Source organism: Anopheles darlingi, chromosome 2, assembly GCF_943734745.1.
Source record: "Anopheles darlingi chromosome 2, idAnoDarlMG_H_01, whole genome shotgun sequence".
Lineage (NCBI taxonomy): Eukaryota > Metazoa > Arthropoda > Insecta > Diptera > Culicidae > Anopheles > Anopheles darlingi.
Window position 1 is genome coordinate 67,353,549 of NC_064874.1, and position 20,213 is coordinate 67,373,761.

Sequence of the window (20,213 nt, forward strand, 5' to 3'; positions counted from 1 at the left end):
TGTCGTTGTCGCTGGCTGCATGGGCTTCCTCAATTTTTGCTGCGAGAGCTGTCTCCGACCAACCCCCTGACAATTTGCCCTTCACAACCTCTTAACAGTTGCAACTCTTGTGATGAAAGTGAGAAAGACCGAGAAAACAGAGCAGAGCGAGGGAGATGCCGACACATTCTCACTGACAGCAAATGCTGCTGAGTAACTGACAGCAAAATGCTGTCTGTCGTCACGATTTGACAGGTGATGTCGGAGAAAAAAGGAAAAATCCACGAGGCACGCGCCTGAAGAAAACTTCTGCGAAATCTTGTGAAATCATCAACGTGAATTTTGTGAGGAGGTAGAAATTGCCCGTTTCGGCATCAGAGTGGCTAGTTTGTGATGAAGAATTTTTGCAGCAACCATCATGCTTTGAAGATGTATTCATCCGCTGTCCTCGCTTTCGGTAGCGATTGGAAATTCGAGAAATTGACGTCATCCACCGTTGTTCGCCAAAGTTTTGGAGCTCGTCCTTTCCCTGGCAGCAGCACCTCTTGACGGAAGTAGGCTGGAAACGAGACCATCGAAAAAGGATCACCGTACGATTGAGCAGAGTGACCTGCAAGTGTATTTGGCGCCCTCTGCACTTTCCGCTTCAGGAAGGAGAAGGCGGGGACGAGTAGTAGTTTGTGGCGAGCGTTTTCGTTCGGTACGGTGTTAGTCAAGGCCTTGGCCGAGTGCGTTGTCTACTAAAAACAACATCGTACGACCGCGACGACCACGACGTCGACGTCGTCGATTTTAGTGTAAACGGCCGCTTACGAATACAGTCGTAGGAGTGCAGAAAATCGACGTAATCAGCTCTAGACGAGCCTTTTGCTACTTCGAAGGCTTCTGTGACGAGAACTTCCAACAGATTTTCAAAGCAGTGCAGTCTCAACAAAGTAAACATTCCGATAGGGCCCTGTCCGGGTGCACAGAACGATGGAATATTCTAGCAACGACGTGAAACAGTTGTTCAGGTAAGTTGTTCGGTTTGCTGCGAGCGGGTTTCCTACCAGAGTAATCCAGCGAGACGACGAAGTGGATTACACCGGGAGCCTTGCGAGAACATGCATTTTGAAAGAAAGACGGTGTTCCAGAATGCAAATGCTTAGCGAAAACGGATTTCATCATAATACGACAAGAATGACTTAGACATCGCGCGTGTATTTGTATGCGCGAGAATGGATGATTTGCGTGAGACAGGCTGGTGGAAGGAGATTCACACACATTTCTCTATCGGCGGCGTGTTTAAACATATCTCTATCAAACAAGAAGGCCAAAAGAAAGGGGTGTACACAGCTGGGCAATTCATCTGATTCAGTGTTTTGTTGCTCCCATTCCCTGCGGTGGCAGCGATAAGAAGTCGACCTGCGGTTACGCGTTAACCACGAATGCGTAAACCCCACATAGTAACGAGCAACTCGTCACGTAAGCCACTGGCCGGGCGCGAATCGCGGCTTGTAGAGCGATTTTTGGTAAACAACCACGATCGCACTTGTTGTTTGTGACCGTTTTTGTCGAGAAACATTTCTGGGTGTTTAGTACATTTGGCAGAATTTCGCCTGCGACTTGCGAACCATTCCTTGAATTCATTCTACATCATTTCAACATCAGCATACTCTCGATTAAAGTGACTAATGTTCCGTAATGCTTTTACAGATCCGTCTACACGCTAGTGAAGGGGCAGGATGAACGGAAGGCGGACCTGACGGCCAACGAGATACTTGAGCCGAGCTTTCAGCTAAGTCATCGTCTGCTAATCTCGCAGTGCATTCAACTGATATTCGAAGATTTCGAGTCGGTTGGTGTGAAATCGCGCGAAATTCTTTGGCGCAAGGGCTACTACGATGTCATCTCAGTACTCAAGCGCCAAAAAGGCAATGTCGACGGTGCGGTGTTGCAGCAGGCCGCGGACCAACTCATCCAAGAAGGAAGCAATTATTTCAAGGCCATCGTTTTGCGGTTTGCAGAGCTATTTCACCTGGAAACGTTGAAATATCTGGTCGATTTTGCTCTGCTCGACAACTACGATGACGATGCATTGCGCCAGGAGGCGTCATGCTATTCGTTGCTGCAGCTACGGAATGAACCACACGCAACGAGCCCACAGGAGCTCTACACCAAACAGGAGATATCGTACGCTCTGGAGACTATTCACTCATTGCTGATTTCGCTGGGTGATTTGCACCGTTATCGTTTGGAGTTCGGTCTCGGACAGCGAGCCGAGCTGCGTACCCAAACTCGTAACTTCTATCTTGAGGCATTCAAGCTAAACCCCAAAATTGGAATGCCACACAATCAGTTGGGTATGCTGGTGACCGGACAGAACAACAATCTCGATGCGGTGTACCACTACCTTTACTCCCTATGTTGCGTGATTCCGTTCGAGTGTAGTGAACCGAATGTGAATAACATCTTCCAGAAAAACATCCGTCAGCTGGAAAATGCTGCGGCCTCTGGCGATGGGGGCCTCGCAGATGAAGATCGTACGATCAAGCAATTCATTGCCACCTTTCTCCTCGTGGTGGATGTTTTCTTCTATGACAAAAACGTTACGGATTTCACCGCTCTGTGCCATTCGGTGTTAATCGACTTCAAGAAGGCGCTAAGCATCCGCGAGCTGCTAGGCGATTTCCTCATGACGGATGATATGATCTTCAAGATCGTCTCAATATTGTTCTTTTGCATGCATCGCATCAGGATGTGTAACTCGGACAAGATCTACAGTCTGAATGCGTTCCTCGTGGCACTCTGCTCCGAGCTGCTCGAGTACTGTACGTTAAGCATTGAGAAATGCATCGTGGAAAAGGTACGCGACGATAACCGTTTTCAAGAGCTGTACCTGGAACGGTATCAGCAAAATGATGAGAAGGTATTGCGTACCCGAGCCATGGCCAAGCATGGGATGTACTCGAAGGATCAGAAATCGTCGTCCGGCGTGGAAGAAGGTGAGTTTAGCAGGACAGTGCAGCAGACCGGCGTTAGTTGATATTCCCGTACCTCAAGCCATTCAATTTTATTTTTACCATTTGCAGGTACTGGGAGCCAAGACAGTCGAGGTACAAACAGCAAGGAGTGCATGAACGGCGACAGTAAAAGCAGAGCTCAGCGAGTTGATTCGGCGAGGAAAACATCCGCAGCCAATGGTATTTCTATTGGACGATCGAAACAAAAGCAGACACGTCGTCGTAGGCGAGCCTTTAGCAACGAAAGCGATACAGAAGATGAAGAGGTTGAACACCAAGCGGAGGGAGACAGAGATGATGATTATTCTAATCGTGATTTCGATTCGGAGCACGATTTCTCCTCTGCTTCGGAAGCAAGCGAAGAAGATGACAATGAGGAGGATGACGAAGATGATGATGAGGAAGAGGAAGAAGATGGTCAGGATATCATGTCGCTCTCGAGCTACGGTTCATACGATTCAACACGCGACGAAGAGCATCAGGTTGATCAAGTTCACAATGGCAAGCAGCATGGAAAAAAGAAGCAACTGACTGGGCAGCAGCAGAATGGCGTTGTCGATGGACACGGCCACGCAAGGGCTGTCCAAGATGGGGAACATCTAAAGTTCAAGAAGCGTTACCAAAAGACCAACCCAAACATCGTATTAGAATTTGCAAACACTGACCGAACAATTCGCTCGTTGAAGATTCTGTTTGACTGGCTACATTGCAACATGGACGTGCTGTTCAACTGCTACCAATCGAATCCGGAATTTGTGGAGAAAATCATGAAGCTGTTGAATTACTTCAACATCGATATCTTTTGTAACCGAATTTATTTTTGCCGCGAACTGATAACGGTTCCCGGTTTGCGTGAAGATTTGCAAACGATTTTCGTCGCTCGTCGCACTATCCCATTACGTGAGGACATCGCTATGAAGCGTTTCCCATTGTTCGAACCAACCCAGGAAGGGTTACTATGGGAGACTTCATACAAGTATGGAATTAGCGCGGAAGATGAAAGTTTGCTGCGTTTGATGAAGATGGTTGACTTTGGGTTTGCGGTGCTCAAGACGAATAAGTTTGACTACTGCTTCGATTCCAAGACACGTGAGTTCAACCTCCGCTCGGCACGTGGTCGCCAGCCGCGAGTGGCTCAAAAAAATAAGAAGAAGAAGCATCATAGTTCAAAGCGAGAGTGGAATGGCGGTAAGCAACACTCGAAGCAGCATTCGAAGCAACAGCAGCAACATGGTTTCTCGCGCGATCGTCAACGGCAAGAGAAACGACGCCCTCGGACCGATGTTAATGGTGAGCGTCAGCCTCGCATACTGCAAAACGACGATGATGATCCGGGGGACATATTTGTGTTTCCAAGCGAGTGCCGTCGTAATCGTATGCGCAACGAATCACAACAAACGTCTAACCGAACAGGGAACTATGGTGGTGGGCTGGCTGTTGAGCTGCCAGAGAAACCAGCGAAAAAGAACATCAGCACAATGATGGGCAAACTTTGGCTTGAAGATCAGGTGAAACAACTCGAAGCGAAGGTAAGTAGTCGCCAGTTACACACCGTGGATGATTCTGATTGTGCGCGCTGATGATATCATTTTTTTTTCTCCTATTAGGTTAACCATAAAGTCGGCGATGTGTTGCTTACGCCATATGTGATGGTGGATGCGAAATGTCTGGCTGATTACACTTCGATCGTGAAAAACTTGGTCAAGATGAAGAAATTTATTGTCCTCATTCCCAAAGCTGGTAAGTATACTTGGTGCCGGTAGATTGAATGAATGAATGAGTCATTAGTGCATTATCACCTTCATATAGTGCTCAGCGAATTGGATAAGTTGAAGAAATGCAACGAGGGCGCCCGCAGTGCGATCAAGTGGTTGGAGATTGAGCTCACCAAAGGAAATCGCTTCTTACGCATTCAGAAACCCCACGAAACGCTACCGATGCCACTAGTGAAGATACCGAAAAAGCTAGGTATGTGTTTTATGTCTGCGATCGAAGGGAGAATCAGTTGCTCACACGATTTGTTTGCTCATTTGCTTTTCAGATCGCGAAGGTGCACTATTTACACAGATCGTCCAATTCTGTAATCACATTGTCACGACACAGGGCGATGACGATGGATTTGACATCATTACCTACCTGTCGGGAGACAGTCTGGCGAACAAGAAGCTCGGCAACGGCAGCAGCTACGTTGGTATACTGGAGGCCATACCGGTGAAGTTTGAGCAGATCGTAACGTTCTATTCGGCTTATAAAAGGAAATGAACAGATCTCGCATACAACGCCATGTGGTCCTTGGTCCTGAGAGCGAACAGTTAGCGAGTTTAAGCAGAGCCAAAACAGCAGAACAACACAGTAACCAAGAAGTAACCGCGCCAACCCAGCAAGAAACCAACGTTCGTTCCCTCGTGTGGTTGAGGTGGACATCGCTCAGCCCATTCAATGGTCGAAAGCGATGGTGCCAACATCATCATGTCGGCACAGTTCCTTTAACAGTGCTGAGGTTGGGATCTCCCCATCTCAAGGGGATGTAGGTTGTCTTTTGGGTATCAAAAGGCGTAGGTCAGGTCAAGGTGTGTCCTAAATCAGTCCTTTGCGTCGCTCGTTTTACACACACACCCACACAATTTCCCTCTCCCTCTCTTTCTGCAAATGCAAATGCATCTCCATCGGACGCGTGATACTCGATGCTCACTCTACGTAGAGAGATCATCGTTGCAAAGAGACAATGCAGACGTAGATAGTAGGGAAAACAGAGAGAAACTGAAAGCTTAAGTACGACAGAAGGGCGCTGATAAACGAAAATCACTGTAGCAGCAGCAGCAGCAGCAAGAGGGCGGTCACTGAGGAAGTGATACGTCGATGAGAAAGCCCCGAAACATGATTAACCAGTGCCGATCAAGAAATTTGAGGCAATTATCAATTCGGAAGTAACCTCCAATTTCCCTCTCATTCGTCTTTTTTTTTCTTCTACTATCCAAAATCTATTGTCTAGGGAACCATAGAATACGCACAATAACACAACCGATAAAACCATTCCAGATCACATGGAAACGCATCAATTAAAATTGAGTTCAACGTGTTACGAACTTTGCGGTGACTGGTTGCTGTCGGTAGTGTTAAGAGAATCCCGAAAAGATTCCAGGTGTGTTTCCTCAGTCCCAATCTACAAGAACTCAGATTTCTTCTTTTCCATCATTCCCATTCTAGTTTGTAATATGCAAAATTTACTGTACTACAAAGTTGGTACAAAGAAAGTCAGAATCGGACACTTATCTTTTCTTTATGTTTCTCGAGCATACGTTCTTTATGTTCTTGAACAGCATGCGACGAAAGGTAACGTTAAGACAGATGTTCTGCTCATGCTTGCCAATTGGCAAATGAATTATAATTTCCTATCAATAGATGCCTTCCTTTTTCACCGTATACTCCACCGTATTCCTTTTCTGGGCACTTGGCCTTGGCTTCGCAAACCATTTGGCCAGCGGTTTATGATTGCCTTTTTTCTATCCAATTATTTCCATTATTTGCCATATCTTTAGTTCGTTGATGGTTGAAAGACGACTCTAATGGAAATAGGTTTGGATATACGCTAATACCTTCGCTATAGTGGCGTGCTATACTAAAAACTAGAATTGTTAACAGTCAAGCCAGCCAGCTAAAGCGCATGCTTTGGCATCACAATTTCCTGACAGTACAGTACAGCCGTTCATTTCTCAGTTCTTCAATCATCCATTGCATTCCTTTGAAAACATATGTTTTTAGCTTCTCTTCTATCACAGATCTTTATATTATCCTACGTTTACCGCTTACAAATAAAATTCTAATTGGTGGAACAATATGTTTGGAGTATTTTTTTTATGGTTTTTTCATGACGATGAAAGAAATATGTTTTCAGCTAGATTCGCTAGATTTATAGATCGATTTTAAAATCCACGTGGATTGGTTCGATGTTGGAACGCTGATATTCATGGTCAAACAATGCCATGTTCACCATCACGCCTGAGACTGTGAAACTAAGCGCATTGTGTGTGAGACTGATCATGTCGAGATTAATAGTTTTTATCGAAAGTCTGCCTCGCATGCGTGAATGAATTCTCCCGGCAATGGGAAAGTCTTATCAGTAATTCATCTGAGCTTGATTGATGTGAACTGCCTTCAAATTGCGGCGGTAGCTAACTTCTCATGGTCGTAGAACATTATAACACAGGCAGGATCTAACCAGTGATATCAAAGTTGATCATGAATTTACCTTCAATCGAACCACTACTGTTAGCATTAATAGGAATCGTAAATCCATGCCCAGAACCATGGTTAAGAATAGGATGGTAAGTAGAATAGTTTCCATCCATTGGTTATCATTTGCCGCGCCTGTTCACATTGAGAGGCGGTCGTTTCAGTGCCAAAGGGACAGCCTTTGGTCACGGAGCATGGCATCTAGTTTCCGGTGTTGCAACACGCGACATACGAAGGTCACCGTAGGTAAGCTTGTGCGCCTTGACGAGCACACGTTACCTACTGGCCTAGAGAGGTCGATCGGCCAATGACTGCTGGTTAAGCGGTTGGCTGTAATATGATTTAAATATGGTGATATGCACTTCCCTTGCAGGCGTTGCACATCTTCTCATACGCCATCATTCATCGTAATCATGATAAGACTACACTTTAAGCTGCCTGCCTTGTTTCGTTGATCTCTGATGTAATGTAATTCGTTATACGTAGGAATTGCGTAACGAAATGCGTTCTGTGTTATTTTTTCGCATCTATTGTACTGTTTCATTGAGGGTGGAGGTATGTGTACGGGAACGCTGTAATTTTGAAGATGCCATTAGTGTGTTCTTTGCATCAAACAGTATGTCCTGAAGCAATAATAATGATTATACATTGCGTCACATAAAAACCAGCGATGTGGTCCGTAGTAACGTTTTGGTGGACAAAGAGGCAAAAAAGTGCATTGACTTTACTTAAAGTTACTTTCAGCGCGGACCCAGAACCGGTCTTCGGCGTGGCCTTGAGCCTGATGATTGGAGCGAAATGAACGAAACGCGCAAAAAATGACCAGATGTAAGAAACTGATGGACGCTTCAATTTTTTGTGATAAACTCGCTATTTAACTCCAAAATTAATAAGGATCATTTCAGAATTTCAAAAATGAGAAACAATGTTTTAAATACTCTACTAGAATATTTCGTTTTTATTCAAGGTACCCTGAGTGTTGGTTCCAGTGTAGTGGGCGAGATGGACAATCCGGTTTCAGCAGGTTGTTTCGAATTCGTCGCAGGCAATGCTTACCGAAGTCTACTATAAAGTCTTCTGATTTTTACCTTTATTCGACTAATTTGAGTTTCAATTCTAGATTATTTTTGTTGTTTTTATTGTCGCTGTTCTCTTGTAGAAAAGAGCAGCTGAAATGTGTCCATACACCTCACCATGACGCTGCGCAAATCGTGCCGAGGATTGGAGCATATGTTGGCGCCATCGGGGTGGCACAACCGGCATCATCTCCCACCTATTCCGGTGCCTGCTACATTGGCGGCCGGCATCGAGCGTCTGTAAGATGAGAACTTCGCTATAAAAGCCGATGCTACTGCTGAGCGGCTTTCAGATAGTGACGATCGCGTACGATCGAATCATCGAGTCCTGATTACTGTGGATATTTATTTTCCAACTTGAAACATTCAAGTCGCTAGGGATACAGTGAAAAATGAAGGCGATGCTGTTTTTGTGTGGTGTAGCGCTCTGCGCTGGTTTTTCGTTCGCTGTACCCCAAACCAAGGACCCTGAAGTGGAATTGCGTAAGTATCCGTGATAATGTCACGATGTAATTGGCGCTTAGGCAAACGGATGACTTAAGCTAGTGTGATTTGATATCTGAAATTTACTCTGGACAGTGTTAATTAATTAAAGACAGATTTAATTGGCGATTTACCGAGTTGATAATGACCATAGTGTAATTCGTGTTTACTGCTTAAATTCAGTTTAGCAAATCTACTTTCTACTGTTATTACAATTTGGAAAGGTTACTACAATTTGTGAAAAGCGACACCGGCCGACGGGAAGCGGCATGACTTGATAGATTATTGACGAGGCGTTTTGTTTGCTGGATATATCGTTTCCAATTAATTTTACCCAATTAAAGATGATTACAATGTCATTTTTTAAAACGAGCGAACAATGATGGAGCTGTGTCACCGTGAGAAATTGATAAATGTGCGGAGCCATCCAATAAAAAAACAGATTAACATTGTCTGTGATCTGATGTTAAGAGGAGTATTCCCGTATTACCTTTCGTATTGGTCTTACTCTATCGTAAAGAAGATGTAGTTAAATGTCACATATTACTTATCCGGATTTACACGAATAACCGAAGAAGAAGATGTTCCTAAATATTTTAAATAAAGTCCTTCCGATTTACTGGTATAAAATGAAATAATTCTAAATTGAACTGAAAATAGTTCGACTGTGAGGTTGCTTTAAAATTGCCTCACACTCTCGCATACCGGTTTCCGAGATGCAAACCTTGCCCAGTTGCAATCCAGCTCACCTTGCCTCTTGATTGTTGCAGCTACTTTTATGGAAATCTGCTACCGCGATAGCCCCGATCTGAGCAAGTGCATCCAAAGAAGCATCCAGCGTATGCTGCCGGAGATGCATGTAAGTATACTGCAGAAGTAGCCGATCAGAAAGGGATAATATATTTACAACGAATGTACGCGATCCCGGCTGACCAACATACATAATGGTACGCTTCCAGGCTGGTATCGAATCGCTCGGTTTTCCATCGCTAGACCCGTACGAATCGAAGAGCACCTACATTGACTACAAGCGCAACCAGATGTCCGCCTCGCTGCACGTTAAAAATGCTAAGACCTTTGGCATAAGTAAGGCCCAAATTCTTGGCACCCGGGCTACGGCAACAGATAAAACATTCAATTTGGCCGTGGATGTACGGTTTCCGCAAATCTTCATGGAAGGATACTTCAAGGGGGAAGGACGTTTCAATAGCATCAAGCTGGCCTCCAAGGGATATTTCAACAACACAATGAGTAAGCAAAGAATACGAACGATAATGCAATCGTTGCACCAGGACGCACGGTTAACCTAAATCTCGTTCTACTTTTGCGAACTAGCTGACGTGACGACGACTTGGCAGATGTCGGGAGAAGTTAAGCAGCGCAATGGCGAGGACTACGTAGAGATCGACACCTTTGATATGAGTCCCGAGGTGGCAGACATGAAAGTATATGCTACAGGACTGTTCCCCGATGCTGAGCTTAGTAAGTGGTGCTCTTGCTTTCGTTAGCGTTTGATTGACGAATGACGTGGTGCGATCGTTCAAATCTCTTTCCACAGATCAAATTGCCCTGGAGTTCGTTAACCAGTACTGGCCCATGTTCTACAAGGAGCTGCTCCCGAACTCTCGGCAGGTATGGGAACCGGAAATGGTTGCGCTTGTTAATAAGATCTTCCAGCGGATTCCTTATCGGCGGCTGCTGCCAAAACGAGCGTAGAAGCATTTCGTCCGTATTTTTGTTACCTTTGAGATAATGGGTTTGGAGAAGTGATTGAAATTGGAGCATTAATTGTGTAAAATAAAAACCAAAAATGATTACGTTGTTCTTAAAGATCTACGGAATTACATGTCCTCGTTCGTATCGCAACGAACTAACGTTAATCGGTAAACTGTTCCGTACCGAGAATTTTAAATATTCTGTTCCTGTGCCAATCGGATGCTCCAACGTCCAGCGTAAATGTACAAAATCAATATCCAGCACGATGACAGCATGGCAAAGATATGTAATATGGAGATGTTTTCCAAGGTACTATAATGACTGAAATAAGTTTGGTAAATTGATAGAAAAATTAAAGTTTCCATGTTGCAGACGTTACAAAACCGAGATGCTGATTGTTAGTAAGCACGTCCAAGAGACATCGGTTACGATCGGTCGTCTAGTGGTTCGGTCGCAGAAAGCAATAAAGTATCTTGGTGTGATGTTAGATAATAGGCTAACCTTCAAGGACCATCTCGAGTATGCGGTTAACAAAGCGAGGAATTCTTTGAATGCTCTCACTGCTATGCTGCACTGATCAGGGGGCCTTTCCGGCTCCAAGAAGAGACGGCTGGCGACTGTAGTGTCATCTACACTACGGTACGCAAGCCCAGTCTGGGGTGTAGCACTGAGAAAACCCAGCAACAGGCTGATTCTAGACCGCGTGCACCGGCTCTTAGCGATCAGGGAGGCGAGCGCTTTCCGCACGATCTCACTAGAGGCAGTGTGCGTGATATCGGGTATGATGCCAATCACTTTAGTGATCATGGAAGATGCCGAGCGTTACGATGGGAGAAACACTCCAGGCAGTCGATATGGGCACCAAAATTCGGTGCGGGAATGGCAAAGGCAGTGGGATGCAGGCAAAAGCGAACGATGGACGCATCGCCTAATCCCAGAAATCACGGGGAGATTAATTTCTATCTAATCCAATTCCTCTCAGGAAACGGTTATTTTAGGGATTATCTACACCGGATTAACAGGGCCAAGACACCGTACTGCCCAGTCTGCCAGGGAACTGTGGAGTCTCCGGAGCACATTCTGGTTGCCTGCCCAAGGTTTGCAGACACAAGAGAGGAGCTGAAGAGGCGCATTGGAGATGACTTTTCGGTAGATGACATTGTCACACGAATGTGTCAAAACCCTGCTGCCGTCGATGCTGTGAATAGGTTCATCAGCCATGCGATGAGGAAACTATTTGCTGAGTGGCAAAAAGAAGACCGGTTGCCCAGGATAGAAAGCCAGGGGCAATCTCAGTGAGACACCTATTTACGAGAGCATCAGTAGATGTTGAATGGGGCGTTTATCGCCCAGCCTCCCCTTTGAAGGATGCCGCAAGGTAATACTGAAGGGGACTAAAGGCATTGGAAGGGGGGTTTTAGTGGGTAAAAATCCCACACTACCGAAGGGAACTCTCGTATTCCCCAAGGTTCCTATGAAGGTTTCCCGCCCTACAAGTGTAAAAAAAAAGACGTTACCTTCGTAGTCATGCAGTCTTACAAGTAAATTTCTAGTTAGCTAAACAAGAGCTATTTCGATTTAAAACAACGTATTTTTTCGAGCTGTTGTCGGTTTATCGGTGAACGATTCGGTTTGTACACTATGTGGGATTAACAGTATAAACAGGCACCAGTGTGTGCTAATACGTAAGACTTTCTCATTAATTTGCTCAATTATGAACGCATTAGAAAAGAATCTTCCACCTTCCTCTAATCGCCCTCGTAGCAAACAGATCATAACTGACCACATCGAATAGCATAATACATCTGGCATACGTAGCATAGCTATCTAGTCAGGATGTATTGCGTTAGTAAATAGATAATAAACTTTACATAGTGGCTACGTAACTCCAACTTATAATTTTCCAAGGAATTTGCACCAGGACTACCGGCAAAATATTGCAATGCTCGTTTTCAGATTTATTTTCGTGTCATTACCAATTTGAAGCCCACCTGCGAAGGTCGATGGTACTGCTTGTACAAACCAAACAGAAGTGAAAATGATCACACTATCAAATGACTTTTTAAATAACTATAAGAAACAGTGGAAGTGAGGATGCAAATAATTGATTATTTTATTTTTATTAAACAGTAATAATGTGTTTCGTTAATTACGGCTATCTGTGCATTGGATTGATTCCTTCGTTTCGCGTGTGGTCCAAGAACAATCGATTGGATTACCAGTCATCGCCAAATCAGTAACATTTGATGAGGTAACAGAAATATTAAATTGTGAAATGCAGTTGTATTTCACGTTGATGCTTAGCTTAGGAACTGGGACATACGATAAGTCTAGGCTCGCGAGAAGGTTTGATTCGAGGCTAATGGAATTAAGTCGTTCGGGAAAGCGACCGTTAAAACTAATCGATGTGAGGTAGTTGAACGAAAGGTCTAGAGTACGCAAATATTTCAATGGGGCGATCCAGTAGAACTGAAAGTGACTGATCCGATTCATGTTCAAATCGATCGAAATAATTTTCGGCATCGTCGTCAGACAGTATGGTATCTCGGTTAATGTGTTATTAGACATATTCAGCCACTCAAGCGATGGAACATTCCATCGACATAAATCTATTTGTCGGATTCGATTCGAGGCTAAACTTAATACTCGAAGAAATCCTGAGTTCACTGCTCCAGTTACTAACTCGTGTCGGTTTGAACTAACAATCAAGCGTTCTAAATGTGTATAGCTATTGAATTCGTCCATATTAAGGATTTGTACCTGGTTTCTACTCACGTATATGCTCCTCGCCATCGTGAAACAGGCAGTTTTCGAGCTGTTGATGATAGATTTAATTTTGTTATCAAATAATTTCAGCTCCTCTAGCTCTAATGTATTGCATAGCAATCCTAAATTCAGTTGTAGAAGCAGAGAATATGTAATTGTTACCAGCTTAATTGCTTTCAAATTAGCAAACGAGGGTGGCATTGTCACCAACATGCTATGAGCTATCGTTAAACTTGCAATATGTTCATTCACATCGACATTGAGCGATCTAAGACTAGTGTTTGTAATGTAAAGATGCATGATAGTACAGTTACCAGAAATGCTAACATGTTTAACTGCAGGAGAGTCTCTAATGGTTAGTCGTGTTTCTTTAATAGCATCCAATGTTGACCTTGGTACAATTTCTTCTTGGATATCTTCAATAATGAATTGGTATGTTTTAACTACATGGTGAAAAACAAATGTACCATCCTTGCTCGGTCGATAATGACGTAACATGCAAACTCTGCCAGCACATCTAAATTGAAACGAAACGACGAAAAGCGGGACTTGCACCAATGTAAGACACCAGCTGTAACGAGAGTTTCCAGCGTGCAATTTTGATTTCAGAACTAGATTATGATATAATGCACACCTTATTGAAGTGAAGATATCCATTTCTAGCTTAATAAATGGAGTTAACTCGTGAAACGTATGAATCCAACTGAAATTCAGAAACACTAGATTGCAATATATGAAATCCTATTTGACGGAAATGATCAGAACGAAAAAAAAAACAGGAGAACTGGTTGATCATCATTGGGTTAATAACATTACAGAGAATCATTTTCACAGAAGATTCGGAAATGGTCTGATCAAATGCCTTTTTCTAACAAGATCGCACACCAAACATATGATCCGGCAATATATAAAAACATTAGTGATGTTGAATTTGATGATGTTACGAAGTATTGGTGAATTGGTCTGGTGATAGATTAACATCTGGTTATTTGTCAATTAGCACGTAGATTGCGTTATAATAGTTACAATACAAATATTTTCCGGCTTACACTTTAGCTCGCAGCGTATTGTTTTTGCTGATACTAAGAAAGCCCTCCTGATAACAGTGACATAACTGTACTCATTTGAATGCTATATTTATGAGGTTTTATTGCATTTCCAACCTCACCTTCACTGTAAGTTATCGTTATAGAAAAGGTCGTTTTCCAGTTTGATATTTTCCACTTCTGTTTGGTGAATACGAGCAAAATCGACGACCGGAGTGACGAAGTTTTAGATCATGATTCCGTTGTAAATGCAGGTATGCAACCGCCGCGTTAAGAAGGTTCGTCATTTCCTGCGCTGGCTGCTGCCAGCGAAACAAATGACTATAACACCATTCGTGCCAACGAATCGATCATGTGTCGTCAAGAGCTGTTTTGATCTAAATAGTAATGATCGTTGACGTTAAAATCTTCACTACTTCAGCTACTCTCCTCTTCCTCTGAGTATCCTGACTATTTGAACTTTTTGGACGCCACTTTACGGAAAATTGCTTTAGATCATTGTGCCCTTATTTGAAATGACATCAATTTGTAATTTTCCAAAGAATTTGCACCAGGACTACCGGCAAAATATTGCAATGCTCGTTTTCAGATTTATTTTCGTGTCATTACCAATTTGAAGCCCTCCTGCGAAAGTCGACGGTTTTGCTTGTACACACCAAATAGAAGTGAAAATGATCACACTATCACACTATAAATGACTTTTTAAATAACTATAAGAAACAGTGGAAGTGAGGATGCAAATAATTGATTATTATATTTTTATTAAACAGTAATAATGTGTTTCGTTAATTACGGCTATCTGTGCATTGGATTGATTCCTTCGTTTCGCGTGTGGTCCAAGAACAATCGATTGGATTACCAGTCATCGCCAAATCAGTAACATTTGATGAGGTAGCAGAAATATTAAATAGTGAAATGCAGTTGTATTTCACGTTGATGCTTAGCTTAGGAACTGGGACATACGATAAGTCTAGGCTCGTGAGAAGGTTTGATTCGAGGCTAATGGAATTAAGTCGTTCGGGAAAGCGACCGTTAAAACTAATCGATGTGAGGTAGTTGAACGAAAGGTCTAGAGTACGCAAATATTTCAATGGGGCGATCCAGTAGAACTGAAAGTGACTGATCCGATTCATGTTCATATTGATCGTAGTAATATTTGGCATCGTCGCCAGACAGTATGGTATCTCTGTTAATGTGTTATTAGACATATTCAGCCATTCCAGCGATGGAGCAATCCATCTACATAAATCTATTTGTTGGATTCGATTCGAATCTAGATTTAATGCTCGAAGAGATTCTGAGTTCACTGCTCCAGTTACTAACTCGATTCGATTTGAACTTAGAATCAAGTGTTCTAACTGTGTATAGCTATTGAAGACGTCCATATTAAGGATTTGTACCTGGTTTCTATGCACATTGATGCGCTTCGCCATCGTGTGACAGGCAGCTGTTGTTTTCGAGCTGTTGATGATAGATTTAATTTTGTTATCAAACAATTTCAGCTCCTCTAGCTCTAATGTATTGCATAGCAATCCTAAATTCAGGTGTAGAAGCAGAGAATGGGTAATTGTTACCAGCTTAATTGCTTTCAAATTAGCAAACGAGGGTGGCATTGTCACCAACATGCTTTGAGTTATCGTTAAACTTGCAATATGTTCATTCACATCGACATTGAGCGATCTAAGACTAGTGTTTGTAATGTAAAGATGCATGATAGTACAGTTACCAGAAATGCTAACATGTTTAACTGCAGGAGAGTCTCTAATGGTTAGTCGTGTTTCTTTAATAGCATCCAATGTTGACCTTGGTACAATTTCTTCTTGGATATCTTCAATAATGAATTGGTATGTTTTAACTACATGGTGAAAAACAAATGTACCATCCTTGCTCGGTCGATAATGACGTAACATGCAAACTCTGCCAGCACATCTAAATTGAAACGAAACGACGAAGAGCGGGACTTGCACCAATGTAAGACACCAGCTGTAACGAGAGTTTCCAGCGTGCAATTTTGATTTCAGAACTAGATTATGATATAATGCACACCTTATTGAAGTGAAGATATCCATTTCTAGCTTAATAAATGGAGTTAACTCGTGAAACGTATGAATCCAACTGAAATTCAGAAACACTAGATTGCAATGTATGAAATCCTATTTGACGGAAATGATCAGAACGAAAAAAAAAACAGGAGAACTGGTTGATCATCATTGGGTTAATAACATTACAGAGAATCATTTTCACAGAAGATTCGGAAATGGTCTGATCAAACGCCTTTTTCTAACAAGATCGCACACCAAACATATGATCCGGCAATATATAAAAACATTAGTGATGTTGAATTTGATGATGTTACGAAGTATTGGTGAATTGGTCTGGTGATAGATTAACATCTGGTTATTTGTCAATTAGCACGTAGATTGCGTTATAATAGTTACAATACAAATGTTTTCCGGCTTACACTTTAGCTCGCAGCGTATTGTTTTTGCTGATACTAAGAAAGCCCTCCTGATAACAGTGACATAACTGTACTCATTTGAATGCTATATTTATGAGGTTTTATTGCATTTCCAACCTCACCTTCAATGTAACTTACATTCACATCGTTATAGAAAAGAACGTTTTCCAGTTTGATATTTTCCATTTCTGTTTGGTGAATACGAGCAAAATCGACGACCGGAGTGACGAAGTTTTAGATCATGATTCCGTTGTAAATGCAGGTATGCAACCGGCGCTTGAAGGATGCGCAAAATGTGTAATCAACGCAATGTATGTGTCAAGCGATTCGATTTCTTGGTTTCCATAACTACTTTGCTTCGAAACTGTATTCCATTCAGATTTGCTACACTACTTGTCTCTTACAAGGTGGAATTGTCTCTTACAAGCTTTTTCTAATGTATAACACAAGCAAGTGTGTGTTCGCTGCAGCATTATCACAAAGGTCATGTCATTTGAACGAAAACGATGCACTGTTTGGGATTCCTTCCATCTTTCTGTTATCGCCACCTTCAAAATACATCTAGCATACGAATCACAGCTATTCTGACTATATTGTAGCGTCAGTGAATAAATAGACAATAAATTCTAAACAGCGGCTATCAAAATCCAAGTTGCTTTAGATCATTGTGCCCTTATTTGAAATGACATCAATTTGTAATTTTCCAAGGAATTTGCACCAGGACTACCGGCAAAATATTGCAATGCTCGTTTTCAGATTTATTTTCGTGTCATTACCAATTTGAAGCCCTCCTGCGAAAGTCGACGGTTTTGCTTGTACACACCAAATAGAAGTGAAAATGATCACACTATCACACTATAAATGACTTTTTAAATAACTATAAGAAACAGTGGAAGTGAGGATGCAAATAATTGATTATTATATTTTTATTAAACAGTAATAATGTGTTTCGTTAATTACGGCTATCTGTGCATTGGATTGATTCCTTCGTTTCGCGTGTGGTCCAAGAACAATCGATTGGATTACCAGTCATCGCCAAATCAGTAACATTTGATGAGGTAGCAGAAATATTAAATAGTGAAATGCAGTTGTATTTCACGTTGATGCTTAGCTTAGGAACTGGGACATACGATAAGTCTAGGCTCGTGAGAAGGTTTGATTCGAGGCTAATGGAATTAAGTCGTTCGGGAAAGCGACCGTTAAAACTAATCGATGTGAGGTAGTTGAACGAAAGGTCTAGAGTTCGCAAATATTTCAATGGGGCGATCCAGTAGAACTGAAAGTGACTGATCCGATTCATGTTCAAATTGATCGAAACAATTTTCGGCATCGTAGTCAAACAGTATGGTATCTCTGTTAATGTGTTATTAGGCATATCCAGCCATTTAAGCGACGGAGCATTCCATCGACATAAATCTATTTGTCGGATCCGATTTGAGACTAGATTTAATGCTCGAAGAGAATCTGATTTTACTCTTCCAGTTACTAACTCGATTCGGTTTAAACTAAGACTCAAGTGTTCTAATTGTGTATAGCTATTGAATTCGTCCATATTAAGGATTTGTACCTGGTTTCTATTCACGTATATGCTCTTCACCATCGTGTGACAGGCAGTATTCGAGCTGTTGATGATAGATTTAATTTTGTTATCAAACAATTTCAGCTCCTCTAGCTCTAATGTATTGCAAAACAATCCTAAATCCAGTTGTAGAAGCAGAGAATGGGTTATAGTTACTGCCGTAATTGCTTTTAAATTAGCAAACGAGGGTGGAATTGTCACCAACATGCTATGAGCTATCGTTAAACTTGCAATATTTTCATTCACATCGACATTGAGCGATCTAAGACTAGTGTTTGTAATGTAGAGATTCGTGATAGTACAGTTACCAGAAATGCTAAGATGTTTGACTGCAGGAGATGCTTTAATGGTTAGTTGTGTTTCTTTAATAGCATCCAATGTTGACCTTGGTACAATTTCTTCTTGAATATCTTCAATAATGAATTTGTAGTCTTTCGCGATATGGCGAAAAACAAATGTACCATCCTTGCTCGGTCGATAATGACGTAATATGCAAACTCTGCCATCACATCTAAATTGAAACGAAACGACGAAGAGCGGGATTTGCACCAATGTAAGACACCAGCTGTAACAAGAGTTTCCAGCGTGCAATTTTGATTTCTGAACTAGATTATGATGTAATGCATACCTTATTGAAGTGAAGATATCCATTTCCAGTTTAATAAATGGAGTTAACTCGTGAAACGTATGAATTCAACTGAAATTCAGAAACACTAGATTGCAATATGTGAAATGCTATTTGACGAAAATGATAAGAATGAAAAAGAAAAAACAGATGAACTGTTGATTATCCTTGGGTTAATAACATTACAAAGAATTACATTACATTTTCACAGAAGCTAGGGAAATGGTCTGATCAAATGAGTTTTTTCTAACAAGATCGCGCACCTAATGCAGGAACAGGTAATACAAGCGCTCATTTGTGACGCGCAACTTTGTCCAAATTGGTCCCATGGTAGATGTTATGGCAATATCCCGTAGATTGCGTTATAATAGTTGCAATGAAAATCGATTATGAGTCTGCTATAACTCGTGCCGTTGTGCTCTTGCGGAATGTGCAAATACTACATTGCACTTGGTATTAAAAAAATATCTAATTCAAGAAAACTAATAATTTAGTTAAGATCATTTAAATTATCGATAGCTATTTTATAAGCAAAAAAACGAATTTTCGCGAATATTGTGTGAAATTGTAAAAAAATTATATTATTTTACTTATGTTTTACTGTTGCGCCGAAAGTTGGCTTATTTACCATAAACAAAATTATTATGCCTAGCGTTGATATGTTTTATAGAAGCTTTATACTTGATACGGACAACTCATTCTGAAAAGTGATTACGCTTTTTGTATAATTATTTGCAATATTACAAAATTCTGATGAGTTATTACGTTATTTATACACTTACTTGCAATATTGAAAAAAATAAGGGTTATTCAAGCAAGTATAATTATTGTAAAAGAAAAATTGACTGCAACATCGGATGCATAAAACCTTTTGTCAACACTATATATTAATATAATGAATAAACGTGTTATAAATGCTTGGCTGAAATATACACAACCCTACTTGTTTGTATAGCAGTGACTCTATTATCAAAACGAATGTATCTTTTAAGCCGCCAAAGAGATGCGTTGCCATTTATGTTGCCGAACAATGGCACATACTACTGCTAACCATCTATTCTGGTGAGTTAATGCTTGCTTCAGTTAACAGATGGCCTGTGTGCTAGAGACACAAAACCAGAAGATGTAAAGCCTGTCGAGTTTGGCCAAAATTGGTTCGATTGTTTCAACACTTCTTATACGTTTAATACCCCCAAATTACATGTCAAAGTTTTGAAGTGTTGGACTATGATGTGATGAAATTGCAGACA

At 41.7% G+C, this 20,213-nt stretch overlaps 2 protein-coding genes across 2 annotated transcripts; both read left to right on the forward strand.

The window, feature by feature from the left end:
- Window positions 1-253: 253 nt before the first annotated feature.
- LOC125951912 (nonsense-mediated mRNA decay factor SMG5) lies at window positions 254-6,819 on the forward strand. The gene is made up of 6 exons (XM_049681053.1): window positions 254-992; window positions 1,675-2,963; window positions 3,051-4,510; window positions 4,589-4,721; window positions 4,791-4,949; window positions 5,023-6,819. Exons 1-6 carry the CDS (start codon window positions 955-957, stop codon window positions 5,241-5,243), a joined length of 3,300 nt encoding a protein of 1,099 aa, XP_049537010.1. The 5' UTR covers window positions 254-954; the 3' UTR covers window positions 5,244-6,819.
- A 1,768-nt stretch (window positions 6,820-8,587) lies between these two features.
- Window positions 8,588-10,614, forward strand: LOC125951031 (uncharacterized). The gene is made up of 5 exons (XM_049679529.1): window positions 8,588-8,773; window positions 9,544-9,632; window positions 9,733-10,024; window positions 10,109-10,255; window positions 10,332-10,614. The coding sequence occupies exons 1-5, from the start codon at window positions 8,683-8,685 to the stop codon at window positions 10,487-10,489; spliced, it is 777 nt and encodes a 258-aa protein (XP_049535486.1). The 5' UTR covers window positions 8,588-8,682; the 3' UTR covers window positions 10,490-10,614.
- Window positions 10,615-20,213: the final 9,599 nt, after the last annotated feature.

What these genes read in the sequence shown, in the direction of transcription:
- LOC125951031 (XM_049679529.1), top strand. Translation starts at nt 8,683, where the DNA reads ATGAAGGCGATGCTGTTTTTGTGTGGTGTAGCGCTCTGCGCTGGTTTT. An exon ending in GGACCCTGAAGTGGAATTGC is followed by an intron (nt 8,774 to 9,543) that starts GTAAGTATCCGT and finishes TGATTGTTGCAG; the next exon opens with CTACTTTTATGGAAATCTGC. An exon ending in ATATTTCAACAACACAATGA is followed by an intron (nt 10,025 to 10,108) that starts GTAAGCAAAGAA and finishes TTTGCGAACTAG; the next exon opens with CTGACGTGACGACGACTTGG.
- LOC125951912 (XM_049681053.1), top strand. Translation starts at nt 955, where the DNA reads ATGGAATATTCTAGCAACGACGTGAAACAGTTGTTCAG. An exon ending in TGTCCTCATTCCCAAAGCTG is followed by an intron (nt 4,722 to 4,790) that starts GTAAGTATACTT and finishes ACCTTCATATAG; the next exon opens with TGCTCAGCGAATTGGATAAG. An exon ending in GAAGATACCGAAAAAGCTAG is followed by an intron (nt 4,950 to 5,022) that starts GTATGTGTTTTA and finishes TTTGCTTTTCAG; the next exon opens with ATCGCGAAGGTGCACTATTT.